The following is an 18,506-nucleotide window of genomic DNA, read 5'->3' on the forward strand; positions in this document are numbered from 1 at the left end:
CTTTAATTCACTCCATTTTCATTTATATCCTTCTCTCCTATTTGCCAACCATAATCACATATTTTCTTCTAACAAGAGATTTGCTGTTTGGGGGTGTTTGGGGGCGTGTGCTATACGTTACCACGGTAACAGACATACAGGCTGTTTTATCACAGCAAGACAGGCCTTATTGGTAAAAAGAAAGCAAGGGCGGGTCGCGCGAGGGTCTTCGGGGGTCGTACGGCGGAGCAACGCGGGTGGGGGGGGGGGGGCGAATATGGAAACGCGGCGGGACGGCGAGGTCAGATGATTATTGATTGGCAGACATGATGTGGACGAAGCGGGGGAGTAAACAGACAGGACGAATACATTGCGGCAGCACATCAAAGTGGGGCTGCTGACACGGAGCCCGCGGGGGGGCTCGAGACGCTGAAGGCTGGATTACAGAGCGGGCCGACGGGAGTTCACGACACGCTGACCTCCATTATATGATAGGTGATGATGAAAAATGAAAACAACACCACAAAACAAAAGGAACAAAATGGAGTGCACTTCTACAACCACATAAAAAAAGGATGAGTTTCGATGCGGGATTTTCGTCCACGCTGGAGCGCGAGTCTTTCGATTACTATTCATAGCTTGCGTGATGAAGTCATTAGCTACCAAATTGGACACGAGAGACTTAATCATAAGTGTTAGGATTTCAATTTCCATGAACATTTTGAGAGATGCCGCACAAAAAAGCTGAATGGATCAGCTGACGCCATCCATCACGCCAAATAACGAGCGAGATGGCTATCAGCTAAAGCTAGCCGGAGCCGCTTGATAGCATCGAGGAATGCGCGGAAGCCGAGAGAGCCAAAACAGCGACGCGTCTCCACCTGCGCGCGGCCCCGCCTCCGTCCCGAGACCCAAACCGAGATAACCGGCGGGCCGCCGCATCGGAAACGGAAGCGCTGCCGCCGCTTCTTCCGTTTGCGTCCGCAACGCCGCATCCACATGTTGAACTACACGTTCGTGCCTATGAGCTCTCGTTTTTGTCATTTGCCGTAAACAAAAAAGGTCATGAGCTGTTGAATAAACAAACTGGATCCGGTGTCAACTAAGGGTGTGCCAAAAAATCGATTCTCATAAGAATCGCGGGTCTCATTTAGTACGATTCAGAATTGATTCAAAATGCCCCAAAATCGATTTTATTTAAATAATTTTATACAGTAAAAATATGTTTAAAAAAATAAAGCAATGTATCTGATTTGAAGTAATTATTTTAAAATGTTATCATAATTTGCATTTGCTTCTAAAATTTAACGTTGATGCTCTTGTAAAATAATTCTGTCCGCCATCACCTCTTCCAGAGAGCAAATTAAATCTGGGAGGTGAAGGAGGAGAACTTTGGGATGCAGGTGAAGAAAGATGGGTGGGGTCAAAAAGCGGTTATTGGGAATGATATCATTTATGACTGCAAAGCAAAATATATTAATTCATCAGCCTTTTTTGGGGGGGGGGGGTTCTCAAACAGAAAGTCTTACAACTTGAAACACACATACAAAAAAAAGGGAAATGCGCAATGAAATGCATCCAATGTACTTTATGACTGACTGGACGCGTGTGATGTTTGTTGACAAAGCGAGTGTGGGAGACAGAAAAGGGAAAAGGAGACGGACATGAAAGCCATTGCGACTCTTTTGAACTCGTTTCAATGAGATGAGAACCTCAAAGGCTCCGAATCGCGCCGTCCTTCATTACCTCCACCAAGGAGCTCACTCTGTTTTCATCAACATTTTTGATTTGGTCGCAGGACTGAGCAAGTACGGAAGCGCTGATTTTTTGAGTGACTTTTTATGATTTTATAGTGCACTCAATATTAACTCTTTGACTGCCAAAAACGTTAAATAACGTTTAGTAAAATTCTATGGAGGAGTGCCAAAGACGTTAAAAGACGTTTTTTCAAAACAGAGGTGAAACTAACCATTTTCTATTGTTGATTACTGAAAAATGGAATAAGGTAGAAACGAAAAAAAAATTCTGATGAAAGATGAGAGTCCAATCTTTCATTTGGTACAGTAGTATGTGTGTTTCCATAGTCCAAACACATAATTTTCTGTGGACCTTGAAAGATCAGTCAAAAATGCTTAAATCGGCTGGCACCCACGGCATCCCTTTTCTGAAAACGTCTGGCAGTCAAAGAGTTAACAACAAAATTCCAGCAGGTACACAAAATGAGCCAAAATAAATCCAAATTAGGATTATTCAAATGGCAGGAGATTTGTGCTAGTTTGCTTGTTTTACACAAAATCAGACACATGTATTGAACCTTAAATGCTCTTTTAGTAATTTTAAGAAGCGATTTCTCTCTTTGCTCTGCGAATGTCTTCAGTTCAGTTTGTTAATGCTTTTTGACGTTGAGTTGTCCAGTGCATGAAATGCACCATACAAAAAAAAAAAAATGCCTTGCCAAGAATCTGCGCTTAACCGAGTGCCATTTTTTTTTAATAACATAAATATTGGCGCCTTATTTAAGCCCATGTGACCCCACGAGGTCTCTTCTTTTCTATTAATACTTTGCCGGCGAGTCACCCGTGTTTCCATCCCTCCGCCTCTTATGAATGTCACAAAAGCGTAAGATGGGAAATGTCACCGGAGAATACGGCGCTTTTGAAAATGTAGAGGTTAGAATTACACACATTCCACTTTTAGATTGGACGCCCCGGGGCACCTTTTGACATTTATGATGTGGTGAAGGCGCAAAAGCTTGTCGATGCAGGTGGAAGTGGCCTGCAAAGTAGAGTGAGCGGTGGTTGGTTTAGTCAGCTGGGGCAGAAAGAGGATCGGAAAGAGGTGCACAATGTCAAAAAAAAAAAAAAAAGGGAAGCGGTGAGAACTACTGTGAAGAGAGGAATGCTAAGGGTTTGCGGGGAGTTGACGGATAGGAGATGTGTGGGATGTCTGTCATCAACGCTACTGTGAAATTTTCCATGACTGTACTCATCTGTCATGTACAAGCAATGGGATGGAGATGATTCAACTACGAAGTATGAGGACACCAAAAGAAAGCAGAAATGGAAGAAAATAGGCAGTTGTGACCAGGACATAGAAGGCGAAACCAACCCGAAAACATGAATGGACCTTGACCAGTTCCCTGAGGAACTCCAGAGGCACAATATAGGGACCAAGTATTCGTACACCTACTGGAAGTGGAAATGGATGAAGTGTGAGTTGACGAAATGGAGTTCGGTCTTTAAAAAAAAAAATCATTCTAACAAATTTCCCTGAGGAACGCCACACACAGTATCAAAATAAATGACCAAAAGTATCCAGAGACCCGCCAGAAGTGAACAAGGAAAAACATATGGAGTTATAAGGACATGTAGGGTTCATTCTTTACAAGAAAATGAATGGACCTTTACCAGTTCCCTGAGTAACTCCATACATACACATACAATATAGAAAAAAACTATTGTGGGATAATTTTAGATTTTTGCTTTAAAAAAACGATTGTCCAAAATATCTTGAAATGATGAACAACAGGCACAACTTGAAGAGGTCCGGCACAATTCTTGATTGAGAGTAGACTGAGACAAAAGAGTTTTCGATGCGCAAACTCGTACCCAGATGCTCTCCCGTCGCCACGCGCGCGCACACACTCACACACACGCGCACAAGTCGCACCAACTGTTTTCTCCATTCACGACCGTCTGCCGCATATGGGCCCACATATTCTCGCTTGGGAGGACGACATCTCATGCAGCAAACACAACCAAAGCAAAACATGAGCGCGTCGACTACCAGGAAAACGTTAGCGTCTATTTCTGACATTCACAGCAGGTCGCGTTCAAACTATTCTTTCTAAAAGTACATGACAAAATGACACTATTTCACTTCATTTCTTCCTTCCTTTGATGTACACAGTGTATTTTGACCCCCCCCCCCACCTCCCCCCTCCCCCCCTCCCTCCACATGATGGCAGCGGGCAGCAGCTGAATAAAGAGCGATATCAGCTTCCCATTCCTGCTGCTTCGCCGCTTTTGCCAACTGACATGCGTCTGGCAAACGCATTCGTCTTCCTTTTCAGGGATTCTTACATTATTATTATAATTTTTTTTTTTTTTTTTTGTCACTCATCAGGTACGAGGAACTGCACTTGTTTGACTCAGAGGAAACTCTAAAGTTGACCCAGGTTTTGTGTGAATTGGACGGACCCCCCCCCCAAAAAAAAAAATCGACTCTGCAAACAAAAACGCTGCAGCCTGGTGTGACAGCGAGGCTTCTGTATTTATCTGATACTTCCGTTTGCCCCCCCCCGGCGTGTTTACGAGCGAGCCTGGCTCAGTCTGATACGGCCGCTTGTTTCTACAGCGTGCGCATCATTTGGATAGCGTCTCATGTTTGTACGGGAGGCTCGGGTCGCCCACCCCCCCCCCCCCTCTGTGGGGTCTACAGTTAGCGATCCACCGACCACGCGGGCTACGATCACTTTAGCGCTCTTCAACCAAAGCTAGCGATTGCTTAGCTATGTAAGCATTGGAGCGTGGCAGGCGAGCCGTTCGCATCCTGCCGGCAGTGTTTTCCTGTGAAGGGGAGGAGCTTCATCACACAAAAAGTTTGGTCAAGCTTTGACCTTGTGGAGTGGAATTTTTAGGCTTTCGTGTGATGGCAAACTTAGCTACGCTACGATAGCTTAAACGGTTTGTAATTAAGCTTCGCCCATCCGTCTAAATACGTTAATTCAAACTTTTTCACAATCCGACAAAATCACAAGAATCGAAATCTCTACGACTTTCTGTGTTATTTTTTTGGTCCTAAAAGGTTTTTGTGGATCTGCTCATGACCGACATGCCTAACAAAAATTCACGTCAGTGTTTAAATTTGGTAGTAAACTGACAAAATGTCAGAAACGAGTGCGACCCTTATGGAAGGATCCGCGGAAATCAGCGAAATGACCCTAAAATTCAATCCAACATGGCGGCTTCCTGCGTCTTTTTAGGCCGGGGTTCTTCAGACTTTTTGGTGGGTCTACTCATGAGCCACAGGACTACCCAAAGCTCATGTGGGTGAGGTTCAAATTGGGTGTCAAATCTGAGAAAATGCCTCGAATGTGTCCCTATTGAGGATCCCTGGGAATGGTTGAGATAAACCTAAAATGGCCACCGCAAATCAAAACAGACTTTTATGGGGGTTTTGTGTGTTAAAAAAATATCATAAATTTGGTTTGGCTAAAAAAATATATATGACATAATCCTTTGTAGGATGAATATTCTTACAACCCTGCCATTAAGTCCTCCAACTAGTCTGAGTGAATCCAAAAGATTTTTGCCAAATCAACACAATTGGAGGCTCAGCAGTGCAAGCGTTCCGCCAAGTGCCCCGAACCGTCCTCAGACACACAAACAAACAGATGGGCCAAGGCGCGGGGGTCCGGTACCGCGTGGGTGAGGGGCTTTGCAGAAAAAGACGCGGGACTCCGGGTTCGCTGCCAAGAAGGCGCAAGGTCTCGCTGCAACAGCCTGGATGATGCGCTTCCCCCCAACGGACGGGACAAATACCAGGCGGCAACAAATGCACGTATTGAGGGACAAGATGGCGGAAAGCGCAAAGAAAGAAACGCTAGAAGCAACGCGGAGCCATCGGGTGCGATCGCCAGCTGGTGCTGCCAACCATGTGGACACACGCACACGCCTATTCATAACCTGGCTTAAATCCTAGTAACTTTCACATGGACTAATTAGCTCCCAGCGATGGACGCCCACACACGGTCAAGCCTCGCCACCGCGACCAATCCCCGACACACACATGACGACGTTAGCGCAGTTGAAGGCAACACCCGTCGGCACATGACAGGCTCAGACTTTGAGTGAAATGTTTTCCTACACGAGAGTGCAGATGCGGTCGCCCTCTGCCTCCTTCCCGTTCCTTTCTCCTGGTCTATCGTGTGTGCGTGCGTGCGCGCGCGCGCTCAGCCCACTATTAATACCTGAATCCCCCCCCAAAAAAAAAAAAAAAAACCTGAATTCCAACAGCCTGAAGGAATGTCTTAACAATGTGGCCTTGTTCAGGGTACTCCACTGAAAAATGCATGAAAACACACGGCCTCGCATTTTTCAATGATATGCAACTGGCTCGAACTTGACTGCTTAGAAACAGGAAAAGATACTGCCGGGTTCGAAGCTTTGCTTTTGAGCTTGTGGGCGAGGGTTTTGCTTTGCAAGCTGCAAGTTGCTGAGCAGCACGCAGGAAGGAAGTCAACAAAAAAAGTATGCTTACTGGTGGCGGGGTGTTGAAAAAAAAAACAAGGTTGCCAAGTCACCGTAGGTGAAAAATTTGTTTTAAAGTTATTGAAAATTGCCTCAATTGCTATAAGTATTATATAATACAAATAAATAAGCGCCTCATCCCAAATAGTCAGCGCCATCCCCGCGCCAAGCAGGTAACGGTAATCCTCTTTACGTACAGTTACAAAAGTAATGTTGTAAGTCTGTTAGTTCAGAGCCAAATTATTTCCTTTGCTAACCAAAACAGCAGCAACTATATGAACTGTTGGTGTGCGCATCCAATTCGGTGTTCTTCCTGTTACTGTACTTCAGGGTTTCCCCCAAGTAATAGCTTTAGTAATAGCCAATCTGTGTACCTGCCCCCCCCCCCCCCCCCAGACACACACACAGCCTCCCCCCGTCGATGAATAGGATTCACCGCTTGTTGTTGGTCGTCCGCACACCCGCCCCGTTCACAAATATTTTTACGAAACAAATTTTGTTCTGAGTCCATCCGGACCAACAGGCTTAGCAAGTTTTCTGCTGGAAAACCTGTACTTTATTTGCATTTAGGGGACATATTTTGTTTCACTAATTTGCTCCCAAAAACGTATTTAAAAAAAAGTTATATTTCAAATATTGTCATGGTCCCAGAAACGTATTTATACGTTTTTAGGTGTTTTTGTTCTAGAGCATACAGAAGGCTTTGATGCAGCCTCGGACCTGAAGAGGTGGCTTAAAGCAATGGCCAGCAGGTGGCAGCAGAGTATAAGAGATCAACCAGGGCCATCTTGCAACAAGCTCTTTTTCCCTTTTGTTTTGTGAATAATGATGAAACTATTTTTCTAATGCTAATTGCTGCAAAATGGAAACAGATAGAAACATACTTTTTTTTTCCTGATGCAAGAAGAGACTCTAATCTTTCTTTTGGTAGGTTCCATGTTTTTATAGCAAAAGAACACAATATTCTGTAGGCCTTGCAAAATCTGTCAAAATCCAGTAAAACAGCCAGGAGCAAAGGGGGTTGCTTCAGTGAAAATGGAGTGAATAAGTTAAGAATCATTAGCTATTTGTGGAAAAAAACACAAAAATATGATTTTTTTTTTAATCCACATGTAATGTAAGGAATAAGCAATATATACATTTAATATTTTGTGTTAAAAAAAATATTTTACTGTTTAATTGCAGGGTGTATGTGGGTATTGAAAAAAAATGCATTATTATTATTCCACTAATAAATGCCTTCCCGCCCCTGATAGAATCGATGCTGAGTCCCCTCTGCAGTAATTGGCCACAGCCACAAGATGCGAAATAATAATAATAATGATCATAATAATAATGGGCCATTTTTTGGTTGTGGATTTAAAGGACATCCTGGGCTGAAAAGGAGTAACGCACTTCACCATCCCATCGTCCTCCCTCCGCCCGCCCGCCTTTGTCAGGCCTTATTATTGGACATGTGTCCTCTCGGCCCCCGACCATTAACCAAGCTCATGCGCCGCACCCTGCGCACGGCTTTCAATAGACACGCGCGCACGCAATGCAGAGCGCACACTCCTGTACCGTTAATTGACATGGGGGGGATCCGGCACGTCTTTCATCATTGTCCACCGAGACAAATCTTCAAGTGTGTGATGTGAGAGGGGAATGGGATCAAAAGGGGCTGGGGATGGTCGGGGTGCGTGCATGTGGGGGGGTGGGGGGGGGGGCGGAGCTTATCATCCTCCAGGCTGCTTGTCCCGCACCTCTGTGCTCGCCACTCTACTGTGTGTGTGTGTGTGTGGGTGGGGGGGACCAAATATCCTTTTGTACTCTCCCTTCAAATTGCTGACATCATTCAGTTGAAATAATTTGTTAACTCAGTTTCCAAACACAAGAGAGACTCTCAAGGCAAGACGGCGGGGTCGTAATTACTTTAGCCCCCTTTAATAACAACAACAGGCTAAATTGGTTAAGCGCTCTGTAAGTCTGACATTAGCCCGACAATAACGATCCGTCACTGTTGCTGCTCTGCGCAATGTACAGACGCGGAATTGGGAATCATTTAGCCTGATGGAGTCCTAACCCAATTGGACGCTATTGATTTGAGATGAAATATTCATATAAAAGCAGGGACCGCCTCCTTTGCCTTTTCCTGCTGGCGATGAATCCAAACGGTGAAACTTGAGAGCGCCTGTTTACCGCAACATGCGCGTGCGAGCCGTAAACAATACAAGAGTCAAAGGAGGATTCAAGACGGATCTGCAAAAGGCTCCTCCTGCTCCGACTATCGATAACAAAATGGAAAGATAAAGACAGGAAAAGTTCCATCGATCATCTCAGGTGAAGGACAAGAAGAAACTTGCGCAGCATTAGCAGTCAGCGCATGCTAACTGTACACGTTGCGCACAAAGTCAAGTTCACACAAGCAGAAAGCAGCAAAGAGAACTTCAGTCCCGTGGCAGCTTCCTCACAGGGACTCCCTGGAAGCCGAACCCTCAATAAAAAGAGGCGCTATGTCCTTGAGGCAGCTGCCTGACTGACTGCAATGCCGTGAAAACCGACACCTGTTTTTTTTGTGACGCCACTCCCGGCCCGGCGCTCAGGTGACTTGACACTTTCCCACACACGGACACATGAAGTCATGGTTACAACTAGAATTTCGGATTTCCGACAAGCCCTCGCCAACCTAGTTTGGAACAGATTGAATGGGAATCTGCCGGAATTGTAAAATCCTTCGAATATTTAAGATCCCAAACCAAAGCTCTAATCCCTAAATTCTAGCCTAGACCGTCTATTCCGACCCTAAACTTTATCCGTGCGTGTCTCATCTGTTTACAAAAAAAATGCTTAAAATTGTTTCTTGCTAATTATAGACCTTCGCCAAACAACAACCAGCAACCAAAACAGTCACCTTAAATTCGTCATCAAGACTCATGATTTTTTGCCCCCAACTGATTAAGGACATATTTTTAAGAAAACAAATCCCTATCTAGCAATGCTACGAAATGTGAAAAAGCTTGGATCTGATTACTTGGATCCACTCCAAAATTGTATTGAATATGCATTAAATATATATTGAATGACCCACGTCTCAACCCAATCGGTTGACTTCTGCATATTCTGCTACCTAGCAGACCTCCACCAGGGCAAACACATCCTAACATGCATTGCAATGACTACTTTAACATGCAGTCAATAAAATCCCTACATTATGGTTTTAAAAGGCCATAAAAACATGTGTAAAACCTGAACAGGTTTTAAAAACCTGAAAAAGACGCTGGGGTTAGCCCTTTTCTAACTTGAGCATTTGGTTATAAAAACATGAGAGGTACCACCTGTGAACGGAACTTTGGTTTGAGGCACATGCCCTTTTCACAAGGAATCTTGGCTCTCGTGTACGGGAGTGACACCGTCCGCTCATGCATCGAAACGGAAATGTTTCAGAAACCAGAATTTTGACCTTAACCCTGGAGAACCCACGGGGTCAAATTTGGCCCCTATAAATTCTGCTACTCAAATAACAAAGACCTTTTTTTTTTCCTTTTTTTTACAAATTTAACTTCAAAACTCCAGAGTGCCACTTCTGACCCCTGCTTGGGGCCATCTAGTGGATGAATATTGCACTTACATGAGCCAGAGTGGTGGTGACAAGATGGCTGTTTTTGTTGATCTGGAAATCAATCCAAACAAATTAGGGAATAAAGGGTTAAAATTGAAAAAAATATATATTTTGGTGTTCAGTGAACTTATAGCAGTCATTTAATGTATAATTCATAATTTTCCAAAGAAGAAAAGGGTTCTTGGGTTCTCCAGGGTTAAATAAAAACATTGCGTGCATGTAAACATAATCACTAACATTGGACACCTTCATGATGTCCATCCTTGAATCTGGCTGACGTGCGTGGGAAATGTTTTTCTCTCTTGGCCCTTGTTCTGCCCTCTCCACAAAATTTTATGGAAATCCGTTTTTGAGCCAACACATGACGATCAAAACACCACCGCCCGCCTCGGCCAATGGCGGAAGCTCACGCCAGAGCCAAACAGCAGCACGTTGCTTTCTCACCAACAACCTCCAGGGTCCCTCCATCCCTCCAGCAATCTTGCGCTCCTGCAGCGTAGAGGATTGATGTCCCCGCCCCGTGTCTGGCAGGTCCCGGCGGCCCAGTTAAAGCAATAAGACCTCATTGTCAAACAGTGACCAGCCACACTGGAGAGGTTAAACACCGCTGCTTAACCATTAACTAGATTAAATTCGCAGGGCGGTTGGAATGTTCTCAAGCCGATGCCAGACAAAGATTGGACATGAGAAGCGGCTCAAGCAATCGTGTGATTTCTGCAGACTCGGCCTTGGCTCGTCACGGCGGTTTAGTCCATTTGCACACATGTACGTGCCTCACGTACAGTATATTCACAGAAACATTCCGAGGCACGGTGAACTTTCAGTCACCCTCGTGGTTATCAATATACGGCCAAGATAAGCGCATGAAAGAATTCCTCAGGGTCCCATTGGCACAATCGCTCCAGCACTCCTTTAAATATGTTCTCGAGTCGACAGCTAAAGTAGCAGGCCCCGCGTGGGCGTTTTTTCCGGCCAAATAAGGTATCAGGGAGAACGACTGGTGGTAGATATAGCTTTGATTGGCTGGTTAGCCCGAGAAAACCAGAAACGTTAGCCAGTGAAGCGGCAAACAAGTTTTCTTATCTGATCACCCAACGCATTACCCAAATATTTTTCACAACAGATACGGCAGCGCGGCACGAGGAAATCATTCATCAAGCTTGAGTGACGAGTGAGTCCGAGTCTTTCGGTTTTTCCTTCTGAAATGGAGACCCGGGCTTAAAACGTGCTCGCAAGCTGACAGTGTGCTGCTGTCTTTGCATCGGGTTCAACCTTTACGGGGTCGCCTGCGGCAGCCCGGACTGCTTCGGGGGCTTGTTGTTCACCTTGAGAAGGTGACATGGTTGACACATCAGCCTCGTTTCCACCAAACAGCAGTTTTCAGCATTTCACTGTAATTGAACCCAAAATATCTGACGTACCGCTTGATGCTTTAGCTGAGGCATGCAGTCTTTTGATTGGTCAACGGGGAAATGTCGCTTTTGTCTTCCCATGGAATGTGAAAAATAGACGTAAATTGTCAACGTGGATTTTGACGGCGGAAGGAATTGACGCTATTTTGACGGCCATGCGATGTGACGCCAAGTTATGTATGCAGCTATTGCCATCTAGCACACCAGGATGTCCTCATCTGGCCTGTATTGTGGTGAACCAAACCCAAATGAACCACATGGTCTTTGTTATTTTAGGACTTATGTATGTTCCTTCCCAGCTATTGTTCCCGGTGGAAGAACGGCACCGCGGCACGAGGAACGTCACGCAAGCTGCACAACGGTGCCACCAAGCCAGATCACCACGGGGTGGTAATTGAACCCAGAGTGTGAGGCAAAGGGGGATGGGGACGGGGGGGTCTTTTTTGGATTGGGTGCATTAGACAACTGCTGCTGAGGCAACTGTTGATGTCTGAAAAAGCAACAGCTTGCGGGGGTCCCGGAGGACCCGCTGCCAGCCAACAGTCAGATGCTGGCTTTGGGGTTTGAAGGGGGATTGAAGGGGTTAGGATTTCCTCTGTGCTGCCAAAAAAAAATCATCTCCTCGTCCACAATTTCAGGCTTTTTTTGTTGTTGTGGCAATCGTCATTTTTAATTGGTAGTCTTGGTAGCCAACATCTCTTGTGTTTGTTCCATCCAAACACCGATTTAGAGACTCAAGAGTTGCGCTTCTCGGTCCTCCAAGCGACTCTTCCGATGGTGTATTTGGCAGCTGTGAGAGCTAAAACCATTTTTGTTTTTCAAAGTCACAACAAATACATTTTGAAATAAAGCCTGTTATTGGTATCTTGCTGCAACGCTCTCCTCCTAAAAGGATTGGCTGCACTTAACCTCCCTCCCCTTCCCTTCCCTTCCCTGCGCGAGCGAGCGAGCGAGCTTTGTGAATTTTCAATATCGCTCCATCCTGTGAATCGCAACCCCCGCCCCCCCCTCCATCGCCACGACGACCGGCATCGAATGCAGAGACGCAAGGACGCACACGCAGACCCGCGGAGGCTCTTTTCATTTCAAGGCCGCATTTGAAATTGCCCATCGCCATCGCCGTCCTCCCCCGAGACAGGAATAACACGACTCCACGGTGGCAACACAATAGCCGGCTTTAATCATCTCACATGCCATGACTTCATCTCTCCTTCCCTTTCTTCCTTCCTTCCTTCCTTGTTGCAGCTCCCACTGATGACAAGGAAGCTCATCTATAACGCAACAGCCTTTAACCAAATCAAAAGATTGAACGCACTCCTTCACTCTTCCTCTCAGTCCTCCCACACGATTAGACGATACGCTATTACGAAGTTGCTAATAAGGAAACTATCTTCTGTCTTGCTGCCAACGAATGGAAGCACGGACAGCGGAGGAGATAAGACGTCATAAGTGCTTTGGATGGTTGGTAACGATGCCAAGCGAGGAGATTTTAAAAACGGTCAGTAGGGGCCATAAATCTTCAGCGGTGATGTTTACAGGGAGGAACGCAGCCCTCTTCTCCCTGCACTAAAAGCAGCGGGCAGTCTTCCTGATGCGAAGCGGCGTCATTATCTGGAAATCGTACACAAAAGCGCAGAAGCCGGGAAAGCGTGCTAAATCACAGCGAGCAAACACGCGCACAAATACCACTGGATGCCCGGGGGGACGAGGGGTTCGAACAGAAGCTTGAGGCGGATGAGGAAGACGGTAATATTGAAAATGGGAGAGAATTAGCGATGAAATCATCTCATTGGGGGCACATTTCCTAAAAGTAGTTGGCGTGTTTACTTTAGTTTACGTTTGAACAACGCCGAAAAGGAACTTCGGGCCAACTTGTGAAGGATGGACAAGAAAAATAATGGCTAACCAAGATGTTTGAAGGGTTGCCTTTCTAAGGGTTGCACTTCAGGGCGGGGGTGGGACCAAACATCAGAGGTGTCAAATCCGGGTCTAGAAAGGAAAAACCCTGCCACAGTTTGGCTTTAGCCACAGAAACTCAACCGGCAAGTAAACAAGCCCATTTACCTGCCGGACCTTTTGGACCGGGATTTGACACCTCTGCCATACATTATATTCAATCGCTGATTGGTGCAAATCCACTCAAGTGGAACTCAACATAGAGTCTTGCCAAACTGACTGTAAACAAGGTTTGAGGACGGTGAGGGCCCGGATGCCCCAGCAGTGCCGAGCCTCATCAAGGTCTGAATCTGGTCCTTCTATTTGAGTTTCACGGGTCGTTTACCACAAATGTAAACAGCACGAGTGGGTTCGTGAAAAGATGGGTAACTCAAATCCCATTTTCCAGTTCAAAGCACTCCTCACCAGAAACCCGAACCCAACCCAAACGACTAATGGGTTCCAAGTGTCCCCTGGATGTCCAGTTTGAAAACAATAAATGCAACCTGGGGCGTGAGCTAACTTCGCACCTCGGCGAATCTCTGCCAACACATTGTTAGCCTGCCTGTTTGTAAATGGATTACTGGCGGTCAGAGGGAGGGGGGGGGGGGGGGGGAGGGGCTTAAGAGGAAGAAAGGAAGTCCTTTTTCCACGGAATGCAAAGAAACGACAAGCAAACGCAAAGTTTACAGAGCGCGCTACGACACGTCCTGGGGAATGTCACTAATTCCATCCCAGGACTCTGTTACTGTCAGGAAAACATACACCCATTCAAACCCCCCACCCACCCGTCAGCCCACTGACGGGTATGAATCACCTCAATAATTACAGCTCCGACGTTCCAAAACCCACAGATGCCTCAATGACAAGGAGGCAAACATGGACTTGTTCTTCGCAAACTCAAAGATTCCGAGTCAACGTCAAAGCCAAGATATTTCAAAAGTGGGGACTCCTGCTGGCTTTTATCGCCTTAAGGCTAAATGACCCTTTTTCTGGCCTAATACCATAATAATTGCAAATGGCTGCAGGGGGTTGTTGCTGTCAGGCTAAGGCGGAGTGGGGGGGGGGGGTGTTTGGGGGTTTGTAGAAATTAAAAGTGCGGAAATGACTGCAAGAATGAAAGCAGCCAAGAGACAAAGAAGTGGCACATTTAACTCCTTTGGTGCTTGTCACTACGATTCTTTCCACTTGTTGCGACTACTTTGGAGTTGTATTTTTTTTTTATTTTGGGGATAACCCGTTTGCATGCATGAGCAGACAGAGTTACCGCCATGCACATATTCCGATTTAAACCACGACGCACAGACGCTATTTCCGCTTTTAGCTTTCTACGGCCAATGGTTATTACAAAAACGGCCACCAGGTGGCAGCAGAGTATAAGAGATCAACCAGGGCCAAAAGCTCTTTTCTCTACAGTTTTAAACAGATTTGTGAATAATGATGAAACTTAGCTATATTCTAATGCTAATTGCTGCAAAACGGAAACAGATACAAATATACTTTTTTTTCCTTTTATTTTATTTTTTTATTTATTTTGTTTCCTTTTTCTGGAGAGCTCTCTTTTTTTCCTTTTTTTTTCTTTTTTTTTCCTTTTATAGAGCTCAGTATTGTTCATTCGATTTGACATCATCATTGCTCTCCTTTATTTTATTTTTTTTTTAAAAAAAACAACAAATCAATTAAAAAAAATTTAATAAATGTTTTCCTCTTTTTTTTCCTGATGAAAGGAGAGACTCTAATCTTTCTGTTGGTAGGTTCCAGAATATTCTGTGGATCTTGCAAAATCAGTCAAAATCCATTAAAACAGGCAGGAGCGAAGGGGGTTGCTTCTGTGAAAATAGCTAGGAGGGAATGAGTTAGGATTATTGACTGCATGTAAACATAGTCACTTTGGTCTTAACTCACAGAAGACTTCCAAGACCGCAAGGCCGCTCCACCTCAGACTGTTTTCATGCTAGACTATCCGTGCCCCAGATGGGCTGAGAACCTTTCACCAACATGAGTGTAGCGGGTCACAGGGCAAAAGCATGGGAACATGCAACAAAACACACCAGATAGCAAGCATGCCGGGCGGCCGTGTTATGTGTCCCATGATGCTGTTTAGTGCTTTGACAGTGGTTGTGTGAGCTGTAACTGGGAATGCGGGTCCCACCGAGACTCTACAAGTGTTGCTAATTTTAGCGCACAAACATGCTAGATGCGGATGGGGGGAAAAATAGAGGGATTTGGTCAACAATCTTTTATGGACAAGGTGAAAAGATGACTCTCTTTCCCACAAGTGAGGGAGGGAAGAGGAAGGGTAGCGCTCAGCCTTGAAATCATTCCAGCAACTTGTGTGACCTGCGCCGCATCCTTCAATCAGACGGCGCCGAGTGTCAATTTGGAGGCACCTGTTAAAAGGCTCCACGGAAGGGCAAGCAGACAGGAAAGTACACAGCAAAGAGAGGTGCGGCCAAAACCAGGTCGTCGTGAAACAGGTTGCACTATAATAAAAGCATTCATTAAACATAACAAGTGGAGAATCCAGATTAAGAGTCCACAGGGACCGGAGCTCCAATTGGGTCCGGCAGGACTTACTTAAGGGTCACCAGAATTCATACTTGGCCAAGACAAGTCCGAGCACAAATGTGTTAGAAGTCACCGTAGGAGAAGATAAAATGCTCAAGGTGTGCACCTCGGCGACCTCATAGTCGGATGCAGACGCTTAAGTGGGTAGGGGGCGGGGGCGGGGGTGGGGGGGCGTACTGGGGGGGTCGGCTCACTGCAATTGTATGATAACTTTTTTTTCCCCCTCTTTTGGAACGTCACTCTAAAAATAGCCACAAAAGTCCAACACCAACGCCAGAAACCTCAAAACTAGGCACCACCATGTGGACAGGGACTCTTTAATAGATAGGGAGTGGGGGAGAGCAACCCCCCCCCACCCTCCAAATGCAAGCAAGAAACTTCATGGCCGGGAACCGACATGACAAACTGGGACTCATAAGCAGGTAGGGGAGGGGGTGAGCAAGGCTTACTACATGTTTTTTTCTTCTTTTAAGATTATGCGCTGTGTAAAATTTGGTGCCTTGCGGGGAAACGCCCTCCTCGTCCCTCCCCCATGGTACATACCACTACGACATGGCCGACAGAAAAAAGCAGAGGAGGGATGAACCCCGAAAGCAAGTTTGTAATGGCAGTGGTTCTTTGAGATATGAGTTTAATTTGTAAAAAAAAATTTTGGGTTGCTTCAGTTCAATGGACACTATTCTGATCCGTCTGGTGTGCACACGTTGGCCACCTGGGGGCAGTATAACACGGACATACAGCAGAAATATTACGTAGGATAAAGAATATATGCCTGTGGGTATTGTATCATTTGTCTACATTTGCTGCCAAAGAATTTTAACAGCACTACGTAGACGCTACGCATTAGAATTTGTTACAATGTTTCTCATTAAATGCTAGCATTAGCCATAATCTACAGAGCCAAAGGCTATTATAGCAATGTGGTTGTTTTTAATGCAGAATGTGTCACTCTCTTTGAGATGAGGGGCTACTACGACTACTGAATGTTTTTGTTGACCCTGTAAAGTGTTGTAGTAGCCAAAATGTGGTGCCCCAGGGGGTCTACTCGAACCCCTTGACCCCAGATGGGTGTGGTCATAATGGACAGGTGAGCCCATACCAAAACTGGGCTATAGTTTATTTATTTTTTTCCCAAGATGACTACATCCTTTTGAATAGAACCTCCCCCAGTTGTGGCACCCGGAGCAACCACAAGACCCCCCAAAAAAAATAAAAATTAAATAAAAATAAATTACAGTTGGCCCCGCCTACCAGCTCCAAGTCAATATTATGCCCAAAAAATATGAGTAAGAAAAAAAAATCTCTCCCTACAAGTTTCTTTTAAGGTTTAAAAGAAGGCAACTGAACACGCATGGAATAAGAATTTGGGGAGATTGACTTTCCATGGTGGGGGGGGGGGGGGACTTTGGTGCATTGTGGATGTAATCCAAACATGAGCAAATGAATGAGATGGAGTACAGGTAAATTGGCACACTCTTGCATACAGTTTTTTTTTTTTTTGGTCCTCTCCTCTGGCGTCATTGCACCTGGTGTGGACCCGCAGCAATGTCCCGATGGGGGAAAATTACGGCAAAAGGGGGTCTCTGGGTGCTATGCGTCAACAAGTGCAATCAACTGTAGACAAGGGGGACTTCCCCGCACAACTTCAAAGCAAACACCGTCAAGTTAAAGTGGGCCGGACCCGACCACCAGAACCACCAGAACCACACACGCAAAGCTTGCACTTGTTGGACAGATGTCGGAACTAATCCATCACCGAACCAACACGAACGTGTGCGTTCAACTTGCAAACGGAAAGTTGGTTTCAAACTAAAGCAACACAACTTGAAGGAATGAAAATAGGAAATACGCAAAAAGAAGAAAAAGCGAGGAAAAAAAAAAAAAAGGAATGAAGAGGACTTACGTTGCAACGCGCAGAGCAGCAAGGTGCACACAAGCCACGCGTGTCCGAACTTTATCCCGTCCATGATGGCAGCCTTTTCTTTTCCTCTTTTTTTTTGGAACAACTTTGCGCCTTTCGGTCGTGTTGTTTCAAGTAAGCGAGCAGCTTGTGTAAGGCTTGAGTCTTCTTTTTTGGACTGTAAAGCGCGCTCTCTCTCTCCCTCTCGCTCTCTCTCTCTCGCTCGCTCTCTCTCTCTCTCCCCTCTCGCGCACGCGCTCACGCACGCAGTAATCTGACGCGGGTGGTACTCCTCTTGATATATTTGTACAAAAGGTGCCCCCCCCCCACACACACACCTCAACCCACCCTCCTTCCCTCCCTCTTTCTCTCTCTCTCTCCTCTATCTCTCTCTTTAAACTCACCCCCACCTCACTCACTATGGCACACACACACACAAAGATCTGCTTGACTGAGCTTTCCAGAAACGGAAGTTAAAAAAAGAGCGATTTTTATCAAGAATCACGTGTTGGGGGACAGTAAGCACACGCCTTTAAGAAAAAAATAAAAAATAAAAAATATCTTTTTCCCTTTTCAGAAAATAGAACCCATACAGCATGTTCAGTAAAAATATGACTCAGTCAAATGTAAGCAGATTCCCACTGCTCTAAAAGATTGACTCCACAAGTGTGCTTTTTTTTTGTTATTTTGGGCTTTTTGTAAATCCGCAGGAAGAGTATGATGATAACCACAGAGCTGGAATCGGAGTAAATTGTGAAAGGGCATTGCTCAAGTTTAACTTAAGTTTACAAATTAAGCAATTATCTTTTTCTTGAAGAAAAAAAAAAACTTTTCCCGCCAAGAACACCCCCCCCCCCCACACA

The 18,506-nt window shown here is 45.4% G+C and overlaps 1 protein-coding gene across 4 annotated transcripts in view; it reads right to left on the reverse strand.

The window, feature by feature from the left end:
* The window catches only part of bcam (basal cell adhesion molecule (Lutheran blood group)), a 55,777-nt gene extending 37,847 nt beyond the window's left edge, over window positions 1-17,930 (reverse strand). For all 4 annotated transcript variants that reach the window (XM_077574804.1, XM_077574803.1, XM_077574802.1 and 1 more), the window contains exon 1: window positions 17,647-17,930. In XM_077574804.1, coding sequence (XP_077430930.1) covers window positions 17,647-17,710 — 64 coding nt within the window. In that variant the 5' untranslated portion in view covers window positions 17,711-17,930. The remainder of the gene's footprint in view (window positions 1-17,646) is intronic.
* Between the last annotated feature and the right edge of the window lie 576 nt (window positions 17,931-18,506).

Source organism: Vanacampus margaritifer, chromosome 9 (genome assembly GCF_051991255.1).
Source record: "Vanacampus margaritifer isolate UIUO_Vmar chromosome 9, RoL_Vmar_1.0, whole genome shotgun sequence".
Taxonomy (NCBI): Eukaryota; Metazoa; Chordata; class Actinopteri; order Syngnathiformes; family Syngnathidae; genus Vanacampus; species Vanacampus margaritifer.